Raw genomic sequence first — 18081 nt, forward strand, 5'->3', positions numbered from 1 at the left:
AATCTACCTTTTGGAAAGGATAAATCAAGTCCGTCCATCGTGAATTTCGCTGTGTTTTATTTAAATTTTAATGGTCAAGGCTATATTATATTAATTTATCTAACATTACTTTATCACTATAGCAAAAATAATAAAATAAGAATTATCTAATACCTCCCATTAGACGTGAAATAAAATTAATTTTATATTTTATTTTGAGATTATTATATTTTACGCCTCAAAGAAACGTTCAGTAAAATTATACTTTCCTTGTAGTACTAAACGAGCATTTATTATTACTGAACTGTTACTATCAAAATTTGGCATATCTAAAACATGTACGCACCTCCTCCATCACACATTTCACACTCCAATTTGGAAGAAAATTCAAAAACAGAGACGATTCAATTTGCAGAGATGAACGATGCTATGAATATGCACGGAGATATGGCGCCGCCGGCACCAGATGCCGCCGTGAACAACCACCACATGATGATGCACATGACGTTTTTCTGGGGAAAAAACGCCGAAATTCTCTTCTCCGGTTGGCCTGGTTACAACAACATCGGTATGTACGTTTTCGCACTTTTCGTCGTTTTTCTGCTTGCTTTCTTCGTCGAGTGGCTATCTCACTCAAATTACATTAAAGAGAGTGCAAATCATGTGACGGCTGGGTTGATTCAGACGGCTTTGTACGGAATCAGAATTGGATTGGCTTATTTAGTTATGCTTTCTGTGATGTCCTTCAATGGCGGTATTTTTCTGGCGGCGATTGCCGGCCATACGTTAGGGTTTTTGGTCTTCGGGAGTCGGGTTTTTAAGAAATCGCCGTTGACGGCTTATGCTAAAGCCTCCGATCTTCCTTCTATGCCTTGTAATTGTTGATGAAATTTGAAATAAACAGAATCTGTGTGTTCAAAATCGAATCATAATCGATAATTCAAATCAAAAAAATGTTATTGAATTATAGATATCGAAAACATCTGTTTCGATTCATCCTTAATCGAGTATTAGTTTTACAAAAATGGAGACGAATTGAAATAGTGTTCGATTTTGTTTGTTCTCTTCCTCCGTACATCTCTGTGATGGATAAATTTTCAGAAAAAAGGACAACTTTCGTGTAGTTTGTGTCACCGCCTGCTAACTGTATCCTCCATTGACAGCACCAATAGCATTCAATGTGATTAGTGTCTGAGTAATTCTTTCGACTTTTACGAGAGCTTGAGACCACTTGTTATATCAGATTGAAATTATATCTAAGTTTAGTTAGTGTCCATCAATAGTTGAAAAATAAAATGAATAATTTGCCATGTTCAAAAATATTTTCAATAGTTTTCTCGTTTTAAATAATTAACCAAATTGTTAAAGTAAAAAATCGAACCGAACCTTCGGATAACCTTCACTAATATCTAAGAATAAGAATACACACTTTTCCTTGTAAATGTTTTCAGAATATTTTGTTACTTTAACATTTTAACAATATGTTTGGGCTTATAATTTTATCCAATTATTTGTACAAATTAACTTAAATAAAGTCCGAGCCAAAATTAAATATTTTTTCTGTTCATATATATTAACTTACTTAAATTAAATGCAAATATGCAACTAATATACTTATAATGTTTTTCTTTTTGGTAACAGCAATCAATACATTTTAATCAAACAATGAATAAATTGTGTTTATAAAGTTAGAAAGAGTTCAACCTCTACGTGTAATAGTTGTCGATGTATAATATATGAAAATTTTCTACTTTCATTAATCATGATCGTTGTGATTGATGATTTTGCATGTAATTGATTACAATTAACAGAACCTAAGTATGACCGTAACAAATAGTAACATTCACATCATATTTTACAGAAATATAAACAAAATTTAATGTAAAATACTTAACATTGAACCATCAAAAAATTCCAAAAAAAAAAATCGTGAAAACCTAAAAGGCAAAATTTTATTGATTTAGTTATACACATATATATAAAAAAAATCAATACAATTAATTTGATATTATAGTATTATAGGTGGTGAAACTCCCTTAATGAGCCATAAATGAGTGACCTAAATTTGGGATAAAGTTTGAATCAGTCAATTCTGATTTTTTTATGGTCAAACAAAAAAAGAATAAAAAAATGATGTTTAGGGGGCCTTATTTCAAAAAATTGTTTGATTAACAAATTAAAATAAGACATTCAAAGTGTTTTTTCTTCCAATTATATCCTAAAAATGACAAAATTTATCCTTTGCTTCATTTTTGGATAGAAACTAACGGTTAAACCCACACATCCCCTATATTGTGTACTACCTACAATTCTTCTCTTCATTTTATAAATTGAAATAAATATTTATAATAATACAGATAAATAATTTTTTTCATTTAAAATAGACATGTAATATTGGTTTATACTTAAAATTATATATATATACACACAAGATTATTTAAAACGAAAAGGCGTAATAAACTAAGTTTGTAGCGTACATAAAACAACTTACAAGCTAATCAAAACTACAAAAGGAAAATAGACCATAGAGATTCCAGATTGCCTATAGAAAACTTTTGAATCTTATAATCTTCGACCATTTGTCATTCAAAAAACATTAAGTTTCCTTGTGAATTGGCTTGGCATCCTTAATTCCCAGAATATTTACCTACAAATTTTCAAAACAAAACATAGCCTCAATTTTGACACTGAATTGTATCAACACATAGTATAATTAGGTCATAAAAATAAATACTCACAATGGAAATGAACTATAGGTATTGTGCCATTGTTGGTGAGTTCAAACTTGTAAGTATCTCCAACTTGAATACCATTTGCATTTCTAAACTGTGTCCATCCCCTTTTAATTGCAAAGTGATGTCCTGTTTTCCTTAGCCACACTGACCATGATCTTCGTTTTTCATTGATAAGAATCATCTCACGTCTCCTCATCAAGCCATTTGATTTTACAAAATCCATGGGAAGATACTGCTAAGATTTATCACAATATACAAATCAATACGCGTTATCACACATATTATACAAAACTAAAATATGTTATAAATCACTCTTACCAAAACAGGATTGTTAATGGTGTAAGGTTTAATAGTAGATATAAAATGAGAGTTGGCATCTGAACCAGATACTTGTGGCATCAACGTTCTTTTAGCCTTCGATTTTTTCTTCTTTACTTCAGGCTGGAGGGATGAACTTCCTCTCAAATCTAGTTTTATTAATGGAAACAACAATGTCATAACTGAAATTGAAGATGAAATTTATAACCAAAATCAAAGAAACTACACTAAGTTGAAGGGAAAAGAGCCTGATATACATCCTCAACTTGACGATTTAGAACTAATATACCCATTGTTATAAAAGTGGCTCATATATACCCTTATATCAGTAAGGGTATATGTGAATCACTTTTGTAAGGAGGGATATATCAGGCAAAAAGTTAAGGAGTAAATTAGACCTTTTCCCCTCAATTTAAAGAAGGAAATAAGTAAACAGGATGAAATTTTAAGTGAAACTTGCCATGAATTCTAAAGATAGGTGTTTCTCCCTTGGAAACGATCTCAAACATTAAACGGTCTCCTTCCTTTAAGCAATTTGTAATGCAGAATTCGCGCCATCCACTTCCAATGTAGGTGTATTGGCTGTTTGTATACACATTAAACGTCCATGATCGTTGCTTGTCCATCACTATTATCTTATATTTCCTGTCGTTGAGTCTGTTTTTTACTGCGAATTGTTTTGGAATACACTGAAACAGTAGACATATAAACAATCAAAATGTATCTGTGTTTTACACTTCTGAATGATCAAAGAAATGTAAATGTAAATGAGTTCATCATTTTGTGTTCGTTCTCTGTTTTTGGCCTATTACTTAAACAAACAACCAAACTTGACCTCAGCTGGCAAGTAACTCAACTGACAACTAAACACTCCCAACTCATGGACACCTGACCCAACGCTGGCTGACATGACACTAAATTTTAGAGGTGTCTAGATGATCATTTTGTAAGCTGGAGTGTTCAACTGATATAATAGAGACAAGTTGAGTGCATACTCAAAGTTGGAGGAGTGTGTTTACTTGTCAGCTGAGGCCAAATTTGAGTGTTTGTTTATGTATTATGCCTCTTTTGCAACGCAATAATCAAAATATAATGCACTTGTGAACTTACCAGAAAATGCTTTGAAAGGCAATAAGGTCTAATAGTACAAATGAAATGAGAGTCACTGAGATCCATGTCTTTAGCAGCTTCTTTATTACAGAGCCCCTTGCCTGAAAACAGGATGAAATTCAAAGAAAAAACTATTCGACTCTCCAAATAGTAATACCATCACATAAAATAGGACGGAAGGAGTACTACTTACTTATCGGAGTTTCTGCATTACTAGTAACTCGAGATCTCCATATTGGTGTCTCTCCATTAGTAACGACCTCAAACATTATACGATCTCCTTCTTTTAAGCAATTATCAGCACTGAATTTTCCCCATCCATCCGCAACATAAACTTTAGTGTTGCAAGACTTAAGCATTAAGTTCCACAATTTTGTTTGTGTTTCATCAATTATAATCAAACCATACTTCTTGTTACCCTTGATGAAACCATTTGCAACTGCAAAATGTTTTGGAATCCACTAACATGGTGTATAGCCAATTACACACATCAGTTAACTTAACCCTTCAACTGTAATTTATTGTATTTGTGGTATATTATATCAACATAAAGTACTTACCATGAAGCCTTTCGAAAGGCAATATTGTCTAATAGTGCATTCAAAATATGATTGACTTAAATGCTTGTCATGAGTAACATTCTCATCCTCATCCTCATCCTCGTCCTCGTACTTTGCATACTCTTTGTCACAATGATGACTCGAATCGAATATGGACACATCAAATTTCATATCTCCTTCATGTTTGAACACTAAAACATCTCCCAATTTCAAATTAAGTTCCTCTACAAACTCTTTCCAACTACCCTCCTCTAATCGCCGCCCGTTCGCCTTCACCAACCACTTCTTACCACCTCTTGTCAATATTGCATGTTCATGTTGATCATGTCCCTTGAGATACTTCAAAAAACCTATAGGAATTTTCTATAGTACAACAAATTAATCAATTAGACAATGTTCAATATAAGATTATACATATATTGCTAAATACATAAAGCATACTATTATTGGTGCTAATTACATGTTGAAACAAGAAAAATATTATTTCGAATACATGTATCTGACGAAGTAAATACATTTTTTTTTAGTGTTACTTACAAGGCCATTCTTGAAACCTGGTAGAATGGGCTTGAAAAAGTGAGGTTTCTTTGGAGGGATTTCCATGGAAAACCAAAAAAATGTAATTATTGTAGAAAATGTTTTCTTATTTTAGGGAAGATTTAAATGTAAGAATAATATTGGAGGGGGGAACTATATATAATTGTAACTTGTAAGAAAAGTTAGAAAGTTTACTATTATTGATGGAATTAAAATGCAGCGGCTTTTCATATTCAGGGGACATATATATTAGTTGACGATTTAAAATTCTGAGTTTATTAGTTTTGAATTTTAGAAAAAAGTGTTTATTAGAATTTAGATATTTATTAAGTGCATTTCTTAAAATTAATACTCTAATGTTTTGGCCGAAATTATTGGGTTGTAATGAACCATCAATAAAGTTGACACATGAGTGACTTTGATATTATCTATAATGGCTCGGCCTCTTAACGATATCAGAGGCGAATTCAGGATTTAAAGATTGCATCAATATTAACTTAAGTTAGGTGTTAGCGAAACTTTCCATGACAATTGTACTTTACTTTGTTATAATATGAGGTTCTTGCCGGGATAGAACCCTAGCAAGCTACGGGTAGGTGCTTTGGTTTGTACTAACGACCCAAGTGCATTTTTATGCCGCCCATGGGTGCATTGTTAATTACTTCATATTTTAGTTTCTGCCAGTTTCTGAAGATGGATATACATAATTTTTTTCGAAGTTAGTGGGTGCACGTTCAACCTTACATGTACATGTGGATCCACTTTTGAGTGATATTGTTTCCAATAGGTAGGTCCGCACAACTTTAAAACACGTTAATAAGATGTAAGACTTGCTTATTTATGCATACCTAATATATCTATTATATTTTATCGATATGAGATTTTATCCTAAACCAAGGTGTCACCTATCAAGTGATCAAATATTTCTATATACTCATTTCCGTTCAGAATTGTCGAGCTCAGTACCAATTTACTCTTAGATATGCTAAACTATGACTTTACTATTTTAGGTTTGATCTCTTAGATAATTAATCTCAAGATAACTTATTTTTAATCAACGACTTCGAAAGTGCAAAATTAAAGGATATATATATATTTTATTTTTTTTTATATATATATATAGTATAAAGTCATAATTATAAATTTCTCTGTCCTTTGTCTGATTGAAAAGGTGTCAACTTTCTACTTCTGGAAAGTTGCCTTTGGAATACGTAACGTACTGTCCTCCCTACAAAATCAAATAATTAACATCTATATAGAGAGCCTATAATTATCCTTATCATGTTGGTTTAAGTTTTAAGTATGAATTTTTTTTTAATAGGGAGCATTTTTTGTCAAATGAGGCTTTACGCGATTTATATTTAAAATAATTGAGCTCTAATTTTGATATTGAATATTAGTCGTAAAACAAATTACAATATTTTTCTTATATTATCCTTGTGAGTTATTATTCTTGAAAAAATATATTTGACCAATATAGAAAAATTAGGTGAATAATTTATATTCATGGTTAAATTAATTAATCGAAATAAATTAATTCATATTCATTATTGAAAAAGCTGACTTAAAAAAAATTACATAAAAATAAAATAGTAAACTTACTTAATTTCTTAATACATTTAAAATAAAAAAATTGTGACATATAAATAGAAACAGAAGGAGTATATATCATTTCTAAAAATATACTGCACATCACATATTTTTAAATTAAGGAGACAGTTTAGCCTGGGGCTAGAGCTATTAGTTATTTTAACTTTTCTTATATAAAATAATGCATTTTCTTAGAATTTATACTTTCTTCGTTCTTAATTACGTGTTCATTTTTAAATTGGTACATCTATTAAAAAAATAACAATATAGTAAATTTATTATTTTACCCTTATTAATTATGAAGTGGATGAATTAAAAACTTAAGAGTTTCAAGAAGTTCTACATTTGTCAAAGTATTAATTGATGGTATAATAGGTAAAAAAAAATGTTTTTTCTTGATTTGTCAAAATAGACAAGTAATTAAAGATAACTAAAAAAGAAAAAGTGGACAAATAATTAGGGACAAAAAAAATATTATAGCATTAGTTATGTAAATCTTTTAATTGCTTATCGAATAATGTACTAGATGTGTTGGATTTTATACCAGGTAGAAAAATAATATTAATATTATAACATATTTAATGTATAAATAAATAACTTCACTCTTGATCAAATGTCGAACGATCAATTATTAATTTTACACGCCATTCAAAGAGATAAACTCTGCTCTTCTTAATCTAATAATAACTTTTTCTTCTCTTCTTAATCTAATAATAACTTTTTATTTTATGTATTTAAGTTTGATTAGACATGAAGAAGTTTAAGAAAATAAGAAAAAACAATCAAATTTGTAATTTTAAATTTTAAATATGTAGTATAATAAATAAAACACGTTTTGTAGTACAACAAAAAAATTAAATATTCTTAATAAAAAAAATTAGTTTTACCATGGCACACAATATAGGATAAAATATTTATCAATAAAAATATCATCTACGTTCTTTAGCTTTGTAAAATAAAAATATCTTGGGAGGAATTGTATTACCAATACACAATATAATATATAACTAATTATATATAAATTAAAAATAATACTAAATAAGATATTAATAATATACTATAAAACCTACTCCCTTTGTCCTAATTTATGTGACTTACATTCATTTTTGGTTAATCTAAAAAAGAATGACACATTTTTATATTAAATAACAATTTAACTATAAAATATCTATTTTATCCTTAATGAAATGATTTACAGTCACACAAATTTCTAACATTCATTTTGGACCACAAATTTAAAAAATCTTCCTTTCTTTCTTAAATTCTGTACTGAATCAAACTACCTCACATAAAATAAGACGGAGGGAATGGTATCTTTTTACTATGCTCTACCATCTAATATGAGACTGTCATATCATCTAATATGAACGAAAAAAGTAACTTAAAATAAAACGAGCAGGGAAGAGGGAGAGTCACTAAACATGGTAACATTTTATTGCAATAATTGTACACCATTATTTATTAGCATTGGATGACACAGTCCTCTCAGAATATGAAAAGCAACTTGCCTATTATTATTATTATTATATATATCGTTTCCCTTTTAAATTATTTGTCTGATTTTTTTTTTTAATTTAACATAAAATTTAAGGAAATTAGACATTAAATTTAAGATAAATAAAATATATTAAAATATCTTTAAATCTAATAATTTTAAATATATCAGGTGATAAAATAGATTAAAAAATTGCTTAAAAGAAAAATACATACTTCTTATAAAGAATTGAAAATGAAAATAAGACAGATAAATTATAAATCGGAGTGAATACTTCTATTAATAAAACTTTCCCTTCGACTAAATTCATTCATTTTTTTTCTAAGGAAAAACAAAAAAGAACACACATGAAAGTCCCTCCCAATAAACCTCATTTTTTCAAACCGATTCTACCAGGATTCAAAAATGGACTTGTAAGTAGTAATTCTTTAAATATATTATCTCTTATGAATAATTTATTTTAATTTAAATTACTAATATTTATTTGTTATGTTGTAGAAAATTCCTATAGGTTTCTTGAAGTATTTAAAGAGACATGATCAATATGAACATGCAATATTGAGAAGGAAGGGTAAAAAATGGTTAGTGAAAGTGAATGATCGACGATTAGAAAAGGGTAATTGGAAAGAGTTTGTAGAGGAACATGATTTGCAATTAGGAGATTTGTTGATTTTCAAATATGAAGGAGATATGGAATTTGAAGTTTCCATCTTTGATTCAAGTCATTGTGATAGAGAATACGTAGAGTATCTTTACGAGGATGAGGATGAGGACGAGGAAGAGGAAGAGGAAGGGACTACTCATGATGACAAGTCTTTTGGTCAACCTCATTTTGAATGCATTGTGAGACCATATTGCCTTTTGAAAGGTTTTATGGTAAGTCTCAAAATTACTCTTTTAAGAATTTTTAGGGTAAAGTAATAGTACCATATGAATTATTTTGTGTAAGTAGTATAACTTTGTTATGAGCGGAGCTAACTTGGGACTAGGGGTTCATTTGAACTTCAATAGATGGAAAATTATAGTATTATTTATATATGATTGAATTATTTTTTTTTATCTATATGTAATAGATGTTAAACTCTATTCAACTAGTTTATATGTATTTACTTTTTCATATTTTAAAATTTTTTAGTGAAAATTTTAAGTTGACTAATGCAGCGTATAAATTTGGTGTAAATTTGAAGAATAGACTATTTATTTGCATTTATATACACCATTTCAGTTTTTGCCTCAACAATTTGCAATTGCAAATGGTCTCACCAACAAGAAGTGCACGTTGATTGTAAGAGATGAAAGACAAAAGTCGTGGAATATAAAGCTATGTTCCTATGGTAATCGAGCCTATATTGGAAATGGATGGCGTAAATTTGCTGTGGAAAAGTATTTAAAGGATGGAGACCGTATAATGTTTGAGATCGTTACTAATGGAGAAACTCCAATATGGAAATTTCGAGTTGTTACTCATGGAGAAACTCCAATGAGGAAGTTTCAAGGCAAGTTTCTCATCTTAATTATAAGGCTGTTTTATTATCGATATTTTTTTAAGTCAAGGGGATTCAATTTAATTGGTTCAAACATGCCCTTATTCACTAACGGCGAAACCAAATGATGTTTATTTTATAACAAAAAGTAATATTTTAATTATTTTCATCATTTTTTTAATTTCTTGACATTAATGTAACAGAAAAATCAAGGCCCAACATCAAGTTGTCAAATAAGACTTCTTCTCATGCAGAAGTTGCTACTATTCAATCTCATTTTGAGTGCACCATTGCACAATATTGTATTTCAAGAGGTTATTTGGTAAGTCTCAAGACTCATTGAACTTAAGAAAATATTATCTTGAAGAATATTTTCTCGTAAGATAAGTGAATTTCTTGTTTATCTTCTTGTGCTTGATAAATAAATAAATAAAAAATATTTTATATAATTTAGATAAACACTATGAAGAATGTGCAAGGAAAAGGGGACTACATAGGTGGGAGTAGGGGACTATGGGGGTAGAGATGGTTTGGAGGTGGGGGTGTTGAAGCATTGAGATTGAGACAATTAAATTAATGTGGAATGTCATGGAAAGATTGAAAAATATTTTCTGGAAAAAAGTATTCCTCCGTATCAAAACACACCCTTGGGGTTGTTTGTTTTTTTAGTAAAGAAGTAAATTATACATTTAATTTTTGTATAAGTTACACAATGATTAATAGCTGGTAAAGAAATAAGTTATTTATATATAAAATTTATAGACGGTGTTTAGTTTACAATTTAAAAATCCGTATAACTAACACATATATAAGTTATATGAGGGAATTATTATATTATTATCTTAGGCAAGGGTAAAAAATGAAATAACTAATGTCTACATTACTAATACTCACATAACTAATGTCTATAATTCTAACCAGCTACTAAACGACCCAAAAGTTTATAACTTAATAAGCAATTATTGCAAGTACATCTCAATGGTACACATTAGTTAGTAAACCCCAAAAAGGTAAACTTACTATATATCAAATAATGTGAGAGGACTCAAAAGTTATCTTATATTGTTATTTTATTTGTTAATTAGAGTTATATTTAGTGCAAATACAAAGAACATGAAATGTTAACATTTATGTGTGCAATGGTATACACCATGCAGTATATCCCTAAACAATTTGCATATTCAAACGGTCTCAACAACACAAAATGCGATTTGATTATAAGAGATGAAAGACAAAGATCGTGGAATTTAAAGTTTTGTTATTGGGGAACTGAAGTCTATATTAGAGATGGATGGTATAAATTCATGGTCGATAATTGCCTAAAGAAGAGAGATCGAATAATGTTTGAAGTTGTTACTAATGGAGAGACACCAATATGGAAATTTCAAGTTGTTACTATTGGAGGAACTTCAATGCACAAGTTTCAAGGCAAGTTTTCTTATCTTGGTCTAAAATGTTGTTTTTTGTATTTTGGTTTCATAACATAGCAGAATATATCGTATTTATGCCCATAAATAAGTGTATTCATGCGTATGTAGTATCTCTATAGTGAATATATTGTATTCACGCCCATAAATAAGTGCATTCATGTGTATGCAATATATATAGTAAATAGCGTTATTCATGTGTGTAGCAATAATAAAATACATTGTATCCACACATATAAGTGTATTTGTGCATATACATCATATCTTTATCGGACTATATTCATGTGTATATCTGTTATAAAATTCTAAACTATCGTTATATTTTGTAATATTTTAAAAACTACCGCTATTTCTAATAAATATAGAACTTTAGTTTGTTGTGTCACGTAATTTTTGTGTTTTTGAAACATGTCCACTTGTTATATTTTTCTTTTTATCCTAATTATTCCACTTTCTTATTATGTTTATTTCTCTTTTCTTTTATAATAAATAAACAGACATTAAGAAAAAACCCTCAAATCCTCTGAATGCACAAGTATCTACTTCAACTTCTGGTGGTGATGATGATCATCCTTATTTTGTTTCAACCATCAAACCTTATTGCATCAGCAAGCCAATTTTGGTAAGTTATTTAAACTGATTTTATTTGGGTTAATTAAAATAATTATATACACTCAAAAGAAAAAAAGAATTTACATTGTTAGTGTAATTTAACTTGTTATAATAGGTTGTTTAATTTATTCGATTTTCTTATTATATTATTGTAGTAGGTAACTTAAAGTTATACACTTACCCAGTGTTTACACCTAACCTTGCAAAATTAACCTTAGTGATTAAAAATTTAATTGAGAATACACAATTACTAATTAATCAAGGCTAATTAACTGATAAATTAAATTTGTTATAAACATCAAGTGCGTGTGTCCAAAACTTGAACTCTTTTTGTATAAGTCCTCTTTTTTTTTTTTTTTGATGATAACTGAAACTTATTTTGAGTTGAGAGTGGACTGTATTTTTATAAGATAGGAGTAAAATCTCCGTATACATCACACTCTACAGACTCCACTTGTAGAATTGCATTTGATATGTTATTTAACTTGTTCTACATGATGGAATTTGTTTTTTTCTTATGGTAGTATCTTCCATTGGGTTTTGCAAAGTCAAATGGATTGATGAATAGAAAGTGTGAGATGATTCTTAAAACTGAAGCACAAAGATGTTGGTCAGTTTGGCTTGGGAGGGAGTCACATCATTTTGGAATTATGAATGGATGGACAAAATTCAGAGAAGAAAATGGACTTCAAGTAGGAGATGCTTACAAATTTGAACTCATCAAGAATGGGAAAATACCTATAGCACAATTCCATTGTAAGTGTTCTTCATCTATTTTTGTCGAGTTTAAGTTTTATGTTCTGACTATTTTTATTTTTGAGGGGGGAGGTGATTTGGAGAAGGGGATATAGTGAGGAGGTTCGAACTCCCACAATTCCACCACTAGGTTAAAGATGTCGGCAACTCCTCAATTGAATTACACCCCGCACTAAAGTGAAAAAATGATGACATGCAAAAGTATTACTATACATTTTTTTGGTCTAGTTTAAATTATGCGCGCTAAAAAATTATATTTATATTTATACAATTAGATCAGTTGTAAGGTAATTGTAAAATAAATCTCTATACAATTGTAGTTTCTTTTTGCTAACATTTCTCATAATTGTGTAATTATTCTTTTTATATAAAATAATGTTATAACATCCCTAGAAGATTTTGTAACTACTTTTTATATAAAATAATGTTATTTTTTGCAGGCAAATTTTCTGGAAAAGTTGCAAAGAGAGTGGAACATTGAAGCAATTCGACTTGTTAGTTGTATCAAAATTAATCTCACAATTTGGAATTTGATGCTTATAAACTTCTTTTAATCAATTTCATGAACGTTCACAATGTATGAATGTGATAAGGAAATATATAAATGAGTAATTACGTATTTGAATATGAGTGTCGAAATTATTGATAGATAGTTATAATCTGTTTATTCAGGTTTATTATTTTATATATGTTGATGTTGATGTGTATAATGATAATATCAAATTAATGAATTTATTATTTTAAGAGTAATAAAATTAAATTAATTAAATTACGTTATCAAGATATATATATTTTTGTCTTTAATTAATAATATTAATGGATTTTATTATTTCAAAAGAATAATAAAATGAAATTAATTAAACATGAATACACTGTGATTTTCGACTTATATTAAGTGATTTGATTAATTTAAATTTTCAAAATTAATTGTCCATGTATTCTGAAAATCCTCAATTACTCCTTTAATTAAGAAAATCAGTTACAACCAATTAATTTAAACAAATAAAATATGTACCTTGATTTTAAAATTTGGCAGATGGATTTAGACTTATATATCCTAAGCACGAAATATGATAGAAGAAGTAAAATTTGAAACTACAATGAATTTATGTAGTTTGCCCTTTTAAAAAAGGAATAATGCACAAATAACCCCTAAATTATGACTGAAATCTCAGAGATATATCTTAACTAAACTAATGTTCTATTACCCATACTTTTTTTTTTTTTGTAATTTTACACACATTTTGGGTTACATGGCACACTCAATGACTCCACGTAGTTGAGGCGCATGGGAGATGTTTGGGTATTGCTACATAGGCCAAAAAGAAAATGAATTCAGGGGGTAATAATACCTTGATTTAGTTAAGACATGTCTCTAAAATTTCGATCATAATACTTATGCCTAATCCGTTTAAAAGACGACAGTAATTTAATTTATGGAATCCCTAAACTGCAGTAAATTGACACGCCGTCGGTTGTACTTCTCTTGGACACCCTTTGGGATTAGGATTTAGCCTTGAAGAGTCAAGATTGGGATTTGTATTCATTCATAAGTATATGTTACACAGTCCACTGAATTGGAAAAAGTGCTGCCACTAAATTCCACTTACCAATTATATTAGTCACAATTTTATTTTTTTAAAAGAACTTTATACATTTGTCCACTGTATGCATGCATTTTCTTGGCTTAATTACCATGAAAATCCCTCCAAAAAAACCTCATTTTTTCAAACCTATTCAACCAGGTTTCAAGAATGGTGTTGTGAGTAATCTCTTTTTGTCAATTTTATCATTCATTTATATCTACTATATGAATTACTAGTTCGATTTCAATTTGTTTATCTAGTTTTTAGTTGATACTGAGTTTGAGAAAGTAAAAACGGTTGAATTTTATGGTCTTAAACTACAAAGATCCTAGAATATATCAAAATGTCTTTTAATCTTATGTCTTAACATGCCGCGTGAAGGTCAATTTTGAAAGGGACTAAAAAGGAAATTAAGACAAACAAATTGAAATGAAGGGAGTATAATTATTTGTGGAAGAAGTGGGAATTCATATAGCTGATATTCCAAACTTGTTTGTGACTGAGGCGTAGTTGTTATATTTGTAGAATCACTACATCAAAAATGATTTCAGCGGCACTTAATTAACGGCAATGACCTACTTGCCGCTAAATATGTTTTATTTTTTTTCCAGAGGTAATTAACACTTTTTGTAAATGACTTCTAAAGCTTATAGCGACATTGGATCCAGCGACAATTAGCTAATGCTGGTAATTAAGGCTTTAACACTCTTTGTTAATGTATATATTTTTTGCTGCTAGAAGTTGTTTGTTGTAGTGAATATGGTGGAAGAATTTTGTTTCACAAAAGAAACATAATCTTGGTAGATAGTTGCTACATTTTCATGTACTCCTAAATTAGTGTAATCTAAAGTTTATGTTGTAATGCAGAAAATTCCTATAGGTTTCTTGAAGTATCTGAAGGGATATGATCAGTATGAACATGCAATACTTAGAAGGGTTGGTAAGAAGTGTCTAGTGAAACTAAATGAACATCGATTCGAAGAGGGATGGGAAAAATTTGTAGAGGATCATGATGTGCAATTGGGAGATATGTTGGTGTTTAGACATGAAGGAAATATGGAATTTGAGGTTTCCATCTTTGATTCAACTTATTGTGACCGAGAATATGCAGAGTGTACGCAAATACAAGAACAGGACGAGGATGAGGATGAGGACGAGGATGAGGTACAAGAAGAAGGAGATACTTCAATCAATGGTAACATCTTTAGAGTCTATTTGTTTATACTTTGATGGATTTGCAAGTTAATATTGTTTATACTATCTTGATATGGATTTGTTTACAAATTAACAAATGTAACAGACAAACCAAACCCCTGCATCATGTCTTCAAACAGGGCATTTCTCGATACGGAAGAAGTTTCTACTCATTTCGTGTTCACTGTTAAACCATATTGCCTTACAAATGGTTACTTTGTAAGTCTCAAAACTCATATTGGAGTTTATTTAAAGAAAAAAAAAAAATGATTCATATGATATGTTTGATGATATATTGCCAATGGTTGTAAATCACTTCAGCGCCTTCCTAAAAAATTTGCACTGGCAAATGGTTTCGTGAAGACATGTGATTTGATTATACGAGATGAAAGACAAAGGTCGTGGAATTTAAGGCTAACTGCCTATGGTTCTGAGATCTATATAGTAGGTGGATGGAAGGAATTCCGTGATGCAAATTGCTTAAAAGTGGGAGATCGTAGAATGTTTGAAGTTGTTACTAACGGAGAAAAACCTGTGTGGAAATTTCATGGTGAGGCCTTTAATTTCTTGTGAAATGTTTGTGTTTGAGACTGAGGCTTATCGAGATTTGTGTGCAATTAACCGTGTAACAGATAAACCTAGCCCCAACATCAAGTCATCAAACAAGTCATTTCTCTATGGTGAAGCAGTTAGTCCGAAGCCATTTGGTTATTCTCGTTTTGTATGCACTGTTAGACCTTATTGCCTTTCAAATGATTTCTTGGTAAGTCTAAACTGATCATGCTTACAATAACTGTTTCGATAATATGTTCAAATGGTTGTTAACAATTTCAGCGCATTCCTAAAAAATTTGCTCATGCAAATGGTCTTATCAACAAGAAACGTGATTTGATTGTTAGAGATGAAAGGCAAAGGTCGTGGGATTTAAGGTTATGTTATTTTGGAACTTGTGTATGTATTAAAGGCGGATGGCATGAATTTCGTGATTCAAATTGCTTAAAGGAAGGAGATCGCATAATGTTTGATGTTGTTACCAACGGAGAGAAACCAATATGGCAATTTAATTTCATGGTACGTTTTCTCATTTAAGCATCTTCTTTACTCTGTTTGGCATGCATCTTGTATGATGCGTTGTATAACATTGTCCTTTCTTTTCTCTTCACGTCTCGTTTAGTTAATTGTCATGTTATAAGAAGAGCGATTCATCTTTCATAGTTAAATTTGCTCCTCCATTTGTTCACTCAAGTTTGAACATCGAGTCTAATAAGGCCCTGACCTGAGGCGTTCCATTGAGGATAATGAGTATGACTAGTTTGTTTGAAAATATATAATGGTTAAAAACACACCTGACCTATCACTTTTTAGCGAGTTTCATTGTTCCCTTTTCCTACTTGAACACCTCGAGGCTGACTAGGTCAACTAGTAGTTGTTCCATTTTCCTATCTGAACTATCATCAGTTACTAAACTATCGGTTGTTCCATTGACCATTAACTCTTTGAAAAAAGGAATTCATTAGTTACATGGATAAGAGTTTGAAAATTATGTGAACACGTCAAAGAATTATAATCCATTTGGCTTCCTAGCAAATTTAACATTGACTTACATAAGCTAATGTATTTTGTAGGCACAAAAAATCTGGAGATAATGCAAGCATCATTCAAGGGATTGGTTGATCAATGAAGCGCGATTGAATATATCTCTCTCTATGTATGCATGTAACACCTCTTTCTGTAGATCCTGCTTGAATGTGAGATGTTTTGTGCATCGAATTAACAAGGCTCTGATATGTTCATATATATTGACTAGCTTGTTAATATTATCTGTTGGAAATGCTAACATCCATTAGACTTTTTCTATGAATTCCATTGAAAAAATTTGATAACTTTTTTTTTTCTTTTTCATGTTATGATTTCATCCACTTTTAATATGAACTGTATTGTTTTGTCATATTAATTTGAAAAAAATTGTAACATATTATAAGTGTTAGGTTAAGTTTACATTATTATTCTATATTTATGGGTAATATACTTCTAAAACTAATTAAAATATGACATTTTTCTATATAAAGAGACAACACAAAATTTGAATTAATTGAAAATTAAATATATTGTGTATTGTAAGAATCAAAATTAGAATTTATCACTATTAAGCATCCAAAGGTCTTAGCATCCCTAAAAACATTTTTTTTTGTGTGTAATTTTAGTTTGACCCCAACTTCACTTTATGAGTTTTTTTTTTCTTACAGTGTCAAATAAAATGCTTTTTAAGTCAATTTGGGAATTTTCGTCAACATAGAGGCTGATGAAATTAGTAATGGCACGGATAAGAATAACTGTATTTTAACGATAAGAGCATAGTCAATTAATAAATCAAAGTTGAGGAATATTTTTGACCCTTTTCCCTAAATTAAAATAGGAGAAAAATTTATTTCCATTGTAAGCCAAAAGATTTCAAATATTATGAGTTTTTCCGTCGGTTATTAATCCACTTAAACATTATTTCGATTGAAAAAATCAGACGAAAATGAACTAAGACTTAGGTCATAATCCAATTCTTTCGATTTTAATTATTTTTAAATTCAAACCTAGTTTTTTTTAAAAAAAATTATTTATTTGGATACCTAATATTTATTTTTTCCCTTAATGTTATGACTTAAAAAATATATCAAATAAATAAGATTATTCTTAAAAGATATTT

At 29.6% G+C, this 18081-nt stretch overlaps 3 protein-coding genes across 3 annotated transcripts; 2 read left to right on the forward strand and 1 right to left on the reverse strand.

Moving 5' to 3' along the window:
* The first annotated feature begins 281 nt into the window (after positions 1 to 281).
* Positions 282 to 882, forward strand: LOC125843360 (copper transporter 6-like). Its single transcript, XM_049522608.1, has one exon. It carries the CDS (start codon positions 316 to 318, stop codon positions 862 to 864), a length of 549 nt encoding a protein of 182 aa, XP_049378565.1. The 5' UTR covers positions 282 to 315; the 3' UTR covers positions 865 to 882.
* Positions 883 to 2550: 1668 nt separating this feature from the next.
* On the reverse strand, positions 2551 to 5306 carry LOC125841656 (B3 domain-containing protein REM17-like). Its single transcript, XM_049520819.1, has 8 exons — positions 5240 to 5306; positions 4703 to 5065; positions 4336 to 4603; positions 4143 to 4243; positions 3493 to 3721; positions 3033 to 3181; positions 2718 to 2946; positions 2551 to 2626 (listed from the first exon to the last, which is right to left on the reverse strand). The coding sequence occupies exons 1-8, from the start codon at positions 5303 to 5305 to the stop codon at positions 2607 to 2609; spliced, it is 1425 nt and encodes a 474-aa protein (XP_049376776.1). The 5' UTR covers position 5306; the 3' UTR covers positions 2551 to 2606.
* Positions 5307 to 8671: 3365 nt separating this feature from the next.
* LOC125841657 (B3 domain-containing protein REM10-like) lies at positions 8672 to 16472 on the forward strand. Its single transcript, XM_049520821.1, has 12 exons — positions 8672 to 8737; positions 8823 to 9200; positions 9550 to 9824; positions 11094 to 11236; positions 11733 to 11857; positions 12372 to 12539; positions 13044 to 13097; positions 15057 to 15384; positions 15490 to 15602; positions 15705 to 15933; positions 16016 to 16146; positions 16218 to 16472. The coding sequence occupies exons 1-12, from the start codon at positions 8672 to 8674 to the stop codon at positions 16470 to 16472; spliced, it is 2265 nt and encodes a 754-aa protein (XP_049376778.1).
* Positions 16473 to 18081: the final 1609 nt, after the last annotated feature.

Source organism: Solanum stenotomum, chromosome 10 (assembly GCF_019186545.1).
Source record: "Solanum stenotomum isolate F172 chromosome 10, ASM1918654v1, whole genome shotgun sequence".
Taxonomy (NCBI): domain Eukaryota; kingdom Viridiplantae; phylum Streptophyta; class Magnoliopsida; order Solanales; family Solanaceae; genus Solanum; species Solanum stenotomum.

Coding starts and splice junctions, on each gene's coding strand:
- LOC125841656 (XM_049520819.1), bottom strand. CDS start 5,305: ATGGAAATCCCTCCAAAGAAACCTCACTTTTTCAAGCCCATTCTACCA. Junction 5,066..5,239: donor CAGGTTTCAAGAATGGCCTT/GTAAGTAACACT, acceptor GTTGTACTATAG/AAAATTCCTATAGGTTTTTT. Junction 4,604..4,702: donor GCCTTTCGAAAGGCTTCATG/GTAAGTACTTTA, acceptor ACACCATGTTAG/TGGATTCCAAAACATTTTGC.
- LOC125843360 (XM_049522608.1), top strand. CDS start 316: ATGTACGCACCTCCTCCATCACACATTTCACACTCCAATTTGGAAGAA.
- LOC125841657 (XM_049520821.1), top strand. CDS start 8,672: ATGAAAGTCCCTCCCAATAAACCTCATTTTTTCAAACCGATTCTACCA. Junction 9,201..9,549: donor GCCTTTTGAAAGGTTTTATG/GTAAGTCTCAAA, acceptor ACACCATTTCAG/TTTTTGCCTCAACAATTTGC. Junction 12,540..13,043: donor GAGAAGAAAATGGACTTCAA/GTAGGAGATGCT, acceptor TATTTTTTGCAG/GCAAATTTTCTGGAAAAGTT.